General features: G+C 34.9%; 1 protein-coding gene across 1 annotated transcript; it reads left to right on the plus strand.

The window, feature by feature from the left end:
* The first annotated feature begins 466 nt into the window (after positions 1 to 466).
* On the plus strand, positions 467 to 3028 carry LOC144996903 (violaxanthin de-epoxidase-like protein). Its single transcript, XM_078956684.1, has 2 exons — positions 467 to 804; positions 1427 to 3028. Exons 1-2 carry the CDS (start codon positions 490 to 492, stop codon positions 2714 to 2716), a joined length of 1605 nt encoding a protein of 534 aa, XP_078812810.1. The 5' UTR covers positions 467 to 489; the 3' UTR covers positions 2717 to 3028.
* The last annotated feature ends 5160 nt before the right edge of the window (positions 3029 to 8188 follow it).

Raw genomic sequence — 8188 nt, forward strand, 5'->3', positions numbered from 1 at the left:
TCCGAAAATAATATTTAAAAAAAGAATTTTTAGATTTTTCCATTTATTTTGCATTTTAAAATTATTTTTTAGAATATGTCAGTGTAATATTCTATTTAGAATATTTCACGTATTTTTCAAAAAAAAAAAACGGAATTTTTTTTATTTTTTTTATATATTTTTATATTTTTTTTAGTTAATTCAAGTTCCGAAAATAATATTTAAAAAAAGAATTTTTGGATTTTCCCATTTATTTTGCATTTTAAAATTATTTTTAGATTTGGTCTCACGGTTTCACAAAATTAGAATGGTTGCAAATGAACTTGAACTTCTATATATATATATATATATATATATATATATATATATATATATATATATATATATATATATATATATATATATATATATATATATATATATATATATATATATATATATATATATATATATATATATATATATATATATAATGAATATTCGTTTTTTACTCCTCTCGATTCTTTCGTAATGAGCTTCTTGAATCTACAACCCCCTTCCCTTCATCGTCTCCTCAATTACAACCACACGTCTCACTCATCCATCCCCTTTCGTCCTCACGCAACCCCCATTCACCGCAGTTTAACGCTACCTTCCTTTTTCCGGCACAAATTCATCTCATCTAAACGAGTTTTATATTCAATTTTACAAACTGACGATGGTGTTGCAACATGTTCAGCGGAGCCTGATAATCCTAATAATTATGTCAAAATTGTGGCTATCGTCGGAGAAGGTGCCGTCAGTCCGCTCAAATCAGCATCCTGGCTTGATGTTATGCTCCACACTGTAAGATATCTGATTCTACCGATGTTTCAGTTTTTCATCAATTTTTAATTTTAGTTTGTATCGAAGGAATAGATAACAATCATGATAGTTGATTTGATCATGCTAGGGATTTCTTTAATGCAATATCAGTTAAAAAATTCGACGACCAGGAAACCTATATTAGATTAGTAGTGGTGAGGAAATATCCACGATCTGTTCTACATTTGTAAATTGATCACTCGGATGTATTCATAAAAGTACTAGAACTATGTAGTGAAAGCATCACAGTTTCCGTGAAAATTTCCTTTTTTTTTTTTTTTTTTTTTTTTTTTTTTAGATTGGACATGTGACATAGCATGTTTATTGAAACAAGTTCATCACATAATAACCGTGTTTCAGTTTTATATCAATCTTGAAACATTAAATATCAGTAATCCAGTTTCACAATTGTTAGGTTATTACAAAGATTTGTTGTAGTGACTAGTGAGGTTAGTAGTATATTGATGTTTGTTATAATGATTGTAGTATCTACCCCTTCTCTACTTTGATGGCATTTCCTAGACTGAATTAAAATTATTACCTACATTTATTCTGCTCTCTTTGAAAACCACATCAAATCTTTCTCATTGTTCTATGAAAACAGGCAAACCGATTAAAATGGGTTGATGAAGACTACGAGATGCAGGTATTCACAGACAACAACTCTGACTCCAACACAAGTGTTGAAAATCTTGAAAGGGCGTTAATGTCCGCCAACCTTTTGCTCATTGTTTCCGTGACAAAACCAGACCCCGTGAAATGGATTCAACCTTACATCCAGAAAATCCAAAATGTAATCTGCTTCGATTCCTCATCCGCATTACAAAATAAACTTGGCGGATCATTTGTTCCAAAAGAAAAAAACAGTAAAATATTCAACAGAATAAGCAATAGAAAAACAAATGAGACAATAGAGCTAGCACGAACTATATCAGAAGCATGGATCCGGAATAACTCCGATGATATACGGTTCTGTTTATTAGTCATTATAAATTCTTACATAAAACCTGTTGCCATTTTAAAGAATTTACGGGCTCAAGGCTTTTCAACCCTAAATTGCATGGTGAAGAACTGTGGACGTCAAGTTCTGAACTGTCTCCTTGATCCTGACTGCAGAAAAGCTCTTGAATGCTTGAATCAATGTAGCCCGGTTGACCAGGTATGTAACTATCAATGCATTGCTTCGTACGAAAGCCCGATTCTTGAAGAATTTTCACTTTGTGTCCTTCAAAAACACAATTGTCTGGATTTAGACGCGAAAATTCCGGAAAAGCCGTTGGTCCCACCAATGGTCAACTTCCGGGGTGAAATATTATCGCACGAGATGGCCGAGGATCTTTTTGTAGGGTGGCTGGGGGTGGGGGATTTCAAGTGGAGTTGGCGGGTGGTTTCTGGTCAAAATCCGGCATACGATCAGTTCCCGTGTCAGTATCAGCTTTTTTATCGGGGAAAGGCGAGGGGTTCGTTTTGGTACGAGCCTGTTTTTCAAGTTAAAACGTTGGATGGTAAGCTTGTGTGGAGGAGACGAAAGTATAGGGTTAAAAGAGGGAAAGTAGTGGGTACGTTTTATTTTAGTGTGTTGGATAATGGAGTTGTGTCGAATGAGTATTGGACGATTGTGGATGTGGCCGAGGATTTTAGTTGGGGTTTGTTTCATTATAGTGGTGCGGCTCGGGTTGCAGGGCAGTGTTACACCGGTGCGGTGCTTGTGAGTCCTAATGGGGAATACCCAAATGAGAGGGAGAAGGATAGGTTACTTTTGGCTTTGGATAGATGTTGTATTAAGGAGTGGGAGTTGTTTGATGTTAATAATTGTTCCTGTAAAGATCCGCCATTGGGAGTACCCGAGGGTTCACATTTGCATGCGACACTTAAGGTCAATCATCAAAACTGATGCTCAGCTAGAAAAGTCCAAACTAGTAGAAAAGAACTGAATATGCTTGTTTATGTATATCTTTTTGGTGATGATTTTAGAGAAAGACTAAATTCTCTTATCATTAAATTTAGAGAAAATTATAAATTTAGCCAAAGCTCTTGATGAATTTTTAAAACATAGGCAAAAAATCTGTTTTTCATAAAGTAGTCACTAAAATTGCACCCACCTGCCATTTCGTACCCTCTAACAGTGATTTTTATTTGGCTATGATTTTGTTGATATTGTCTACGATTTTTGTTGATATTGTATGGTTTTTGAAATGTTTGACTATGAATTCGTACATTTACACCAGATTATACATAAATATTATGTAAAAAATGTTCGATTATTACTTTTTTTTTTGAATTTTCGTTTCTTAAATGAGTTCTAGTGAATATCGTTGTGATTGTAACCGCGGATGTGACACAGTTTTTGACCACCAAAAGAGATTTTGATATTTTCGGAGTATATTAATTTTATTGACTTTTAATATTTGGTGAAAATGAAAACTGTTCTGATAGATAAATTAAATATTAATCTTTATTTCCAACATCCTAAAATAAATTATTATATACTCATACTTAATGATAGTGATCCTAGATCAACGTGGTTAGAGGAAAAATTGTTAAGGTGTAGAACAAATTACGCGAATGAGTTCTTACCGTATTTTTTTCCTTCAAATAGTACATACGGACCATAAGTTGCACGTGTTTGGTCCCCGAGTTGGATGTCCGTTCATTCTAACGTTAAGCTGCCCCCATGTGACTTGCACATGAGGATATTTATGTCATTTTAGCCTAAAAGACCTTTTCTGAACATATAAATTAACACCTATATTACTTCTTCTTGTTCTTCCACCTAATTCAATCGATCACTACTACTGTTAGAGAAAGAAAGTTGTGAAAAATACCGATATGTGCTTGTGGAAATCGTGATCTAGCCATCGTCACTTCCTGGTCAGATCGCAACTCTGAAAGGCGATTTTGGTCTTGTCTTCGTAATGAGAGAAGGTGTGGTTGGATTGGGTGGTTTGATGAGCCCATGTGCCCTAGATCGGTGGAAACGATACTTGGGTTAATCAGGTCTATGAACAAGCTCCAAGAATCTCTTCAACAAGCTACACTGCAAGCTAGGATGTATAAGTTAATCATTCTCTTCAATTGGGGTCTTTTTGCAATTCATTACTTGAAGCATGGTTGAAGTTGCCTCTGAATGTGGTGTCTGAATGCAAGAAGTAGTGTCGTAGTCATAGGGTTAATGTACTGGTGGTCTTATTTTGAGTCTAAAGACAGGAAATTGTAGCATGGTTTATGTAATGTTTGTGTCTTTTTTGAGTTTGACAGTAGGAAATTATGTTCTGATTAATGTTGTCTTAATGTTATAGTCTTTTTGTAATCAAATGGTTTAATTTGAGAACAAGGTTATTGTGTCATGGCTTTGTGTAATCAAATATTATTGACAAAAACACCAATTCAACATGCATGACCATACACTTTGAATATCACAAATACTAGTTGACAAGAACAAGAATATAACAAAAATGCTATTGTATATCACAACAACAGTTGACATTGTTTCATAGTTTACCTATGTGTACAATTAGGGGTGTTGAACGGGTAATTTTTTCGGGTTTCGGGTAATTCGGGTTTTTCATGTTAGAAAAATTACCCATTACCCTATCCAAACTCAATTCGGGTAATTCGGGTTTGGGTAATTCGGGTATCGGGTTGGGTTTGGGTAATTCGGGTATTACCCGAAATATATGATTTTTTTTTTGAATTTCACCTAAAAATAAATTTAATGAAATAAATACGTAGTGCTTTATTAGTCTTGTTTATATAAACAAACGAGACATAAACGAAGTTACTCAAGCTTTGAACATTGAGATTTTCTACTCAATAATACATGCGATATCAAGTATTTTTTTAACGACTTAATCTAATCTAATAAGATGTTAAAAAAACAAATACCTAAAGATCTTAATTTAAAAGTTTAAAATGTTTAAGATAAATGAAGTCATAAGTTTTGTCATGTTCTAAAGTTTCGTCAAGATAATGAGTTTGTTAGTTGTAATAAAAACTATAACATAGAAAACAGTTAAGTTTTAAAGAACGTGATGATATATAAAAATTACTTTTAATATTGTTAGTGTCGTATTGTCATAATAAATATATTTATGTTTTATAATAATGATATTAGTTTAAGCGTGATCAAATACCTACTATATAGTACAAGCTCTACAAAAAAAAAAAAAAAATTAAAATAATTTGGGTAATTTGGGTAATTCGGGAATACCCGAAACCCAAAAAATGTACCCTTTACCCGACCCGAAAAAAAATCGGGTAACCCGATTACCCGGAAAAATTTACCCGATACCCGATTTATCCGACCCGATTTACCCGATACCCGAAAAAATCGGGTGGGTATTTCAGGTATCGGGTATTTTCGACAGGGCTATGTACAATGATTCAAGGTCAACATGCATGACCATACAAAATAAGGAGCCCAAAGTAAGTATTGTTTGGTACATAAACATAGGTGTTAACATAACCATAAAAGTAAAGTGCAAATTACATCAAAAGACCTAATGGTTCTCAACAACACCCCCTTCCTCACTTCTATCCTCCTGTTTCTTCAGTTCTTTTGTCATTAGGGCCACCTTGACCTTTACAAGTTCTTGAATTATGCCCTTTGTAGTTGCACTTTCCACATGTGATAATGGTCCACCTCTTGGACAGTTTATGCCCTTGTGTAGCAGGTTCATCATATGCCATCTTCCTTTTCTTCTTGGGCCTACCCACCTACAAATGTACTCTGACATCCCCATTTTCACGGCCAGAAAAGACCGATTTTGTTTATGATTTATAAAAATCAGAGTACTTTTCATAAAAATTTTGCGGAATTTGTTCCCAGAAAAATACGATAAATACGTTATCAAAATATTTTCGAAGAAATGTATTTTATTCATTTTAAAACGTTTGGGATGTCATCGTCAATACAGAAACATAAGCATAAACAGAACTTACATTTATTTACACTAGTGATCTACATCTCTGTAATCTCTCAGCGTAATGTGACTTCATATCAACACCTGTGATATAAATAAACTGAGTGGGTCAGGTTGGGAAACCTGGTGAGTACATAGGGTTTTCAACCCACAATAATATAATTATTATGTTTAAACAATCAAACAATCAACCCAATTACCCATCCCCGTTATCTTCTTTAATCTTAAGGATCTACCCTAAGAATGTGACATCCCCAAAATCACGGTCAGAAAAGACCGGTTTTGTTTATACTTTATTTCAAAATCAGAGTTATCTTTTAATAAAAGGGTTGCGGAATTTGTCCCAAAACAATAATATGATAAAGATTTATCAAAAGCATTTCTATAGAAATGTATTTCATTAAAAGACTCGGGATGTCATGTTTGTACAGATCAAAAGTATAAACAGTACAATATAAGCCTTACTACATTATTTCATATCTACAGGCCTATATCCGTAATCCCTCGTCCAAAACATCACACCTATGCTCATGCGCCACTACCTGTAATGCATAAAACTGAGTGGGTCAGGCTTGGGAGCCTGGTGAGCACATAGGGTTTTCAACCCACAATAAATAAGTTTATTAATTTCATCAATCAACAATAACCCGATTACCCGTTCCCGTTATCCTCACTTTACGTCCCTAAACACCTATCATAAGGGACCTAGCCTAAGGATCATCATCGGGACGAACACTACTGCTAAGGGGATTCCTCAATAATAAATGTCCTAATAGGCAACCATGTGGGGGATGGAGTACACCAGTGAACACATCGTTCACAACACCTACAGGTTGCGAGCCTGCTAGTGTTCCACTGGACTGTCTAGAAGAGTCTGTGGTCATCATCTATACTCCGCTAGATGACTGGATCAACAACAACAACATCGAGGCCTCTCGTCATTTTATCACATATCACCTATTACATCTACCCATGTTTTACCCCAACATTTTCGTAGATATAAAATACATATACAGTTTAAATCATTGAAAACATGTATAACAACGTTCATCTAACGTAGAGAGCAAGTATTCAGATAATATGCACACATAGCACGTAATTTATATAAAATACTTCATATCTATGTGTAAGCTGAAAGTAACTATGCACTCACCGGAAAAGGTGGTGATTCCGAACTCAGACATCGCTTCGCTTCTTAAAAAGAATTTTTTTTCTTCGACGAAACCTAGTATTATTACCACTAGAGTTTACTTTATTATTCGTCGAGACTAATTAATAGTCTAGCTATTATTATTATTATTATATAAGCATCAAAAAAATACTTATATAACCCATAATAATAGCCCAAGTATTTATTATAAGTTCCTAATAACGTTACTATAATTAAATAAAAGTTATATTAAAAATAGCGTAGGCGTAGCTCACTTACAGCGGGTTTTATAGAAAACCGGGCTTTGCTTGGAGCAGCGTTCCCGAGCCGAAAATCTCTTCTTCTCAGAGCCTTCGAGCACTCCGGGGCTTCCGCCTCGTGCTAGGGAGGTTCCCTAGGCTTTTCGGGGGATTTCGGGGCTAGAGAGAGGTTCTAGAGAGAGAGAGTAAAGAGAAGAAAGAATGGGAAAGGTGTGAAGAAAATGAGGGTGGGAGAGGTGGTATTTATAGGGTGAAATGTGGCTGAACTTGGTGCCACATGTCACCATCTGGTGGCAAGCCTTGGGGAGAAAGCAATGGCCAAGATTGTGCCACATCACCCATTTTTGCACAGCACACTTCCGACTTCTAAAATCCGTAAATTTCACATACGACCTCCGTTTTTGACGTTCTTTATATCCACGCGTAGGTAATAATAAGATCTACAACTTTCATTTTGACACCGTCAGCTAATTCTCGACCGATCTTAAATTTAACAGGACAAGGAGATTATACTGTTAAACGTCTGCGTAAAATTAATAACTTCTACATACGGACTCTGTTTTTGTCTGCCTTTTTACCGTTGATTTCCTATTAATGAGATCTTCAACTCTCATTTACGTTGCGTAAGCCAAAAACCGCTCGAACTAAAATTCGAGTTTCAGGCCGTGCACTGCTAAGCCGAATCTTAGAAAAATCATAACTTCTTCATACGAAGTCAGATTTGGGCGTTCTTTTTATCGATGTTCTTAGTTTAACATATTCTACGACTTTTGTTTAGATTGCTAAGGCTAAAAAGTCTTCTATCGTAAATTCACTATTTACGTCTCCCGGTGTCGTGCCAGTTTTGCCGTAAAACTTCGGCGGGCCATAACTTCTTCGTTATAGCTCGGATTTCGGCATTCTTTATATGTACGGAAACCTTGAGACATATTCTACAACTTTATGTAGAGATATCAGGATTATCTCACACTTTAATTTTGACGCTCATTTTTATTCTTTATTAATTATACATTTATAATTAAATAATAAACACA

The sequence above is a fragment of the Lactuca saligna genome, chromosome 5 (genome assembly GCF_052625555.1).
Source record: "Lactuca saligna cultivar CGN05327 chromosome 5, ASM5262555v1, whole genome shotgun sequence".
Taxonomy (NCBI): domain Eukaryota; kingdom Viridiplantae; phylum Streptophyta; class Magnoliopsida; order Asterales; family Asteraceae; genus Lactuca; species Lactuca saligna.

Bases quoted from the DNA above. Each gene is read 5' to 3' on its own strand.
- LOC144996903 (XM_078956684.1), top strand. From the start codon at position 490: ATGAGCTTCTTGAATCTACAACCCCCTTCCCTTCATCGTCTCCTCAAT. The intron at 805-1,426 runs GTAAGATATCTG...CTATGAAAACAG, and splicing joins TTGATGTTATGCTCCACACT to GCAAACCGATTAAAATGGGT.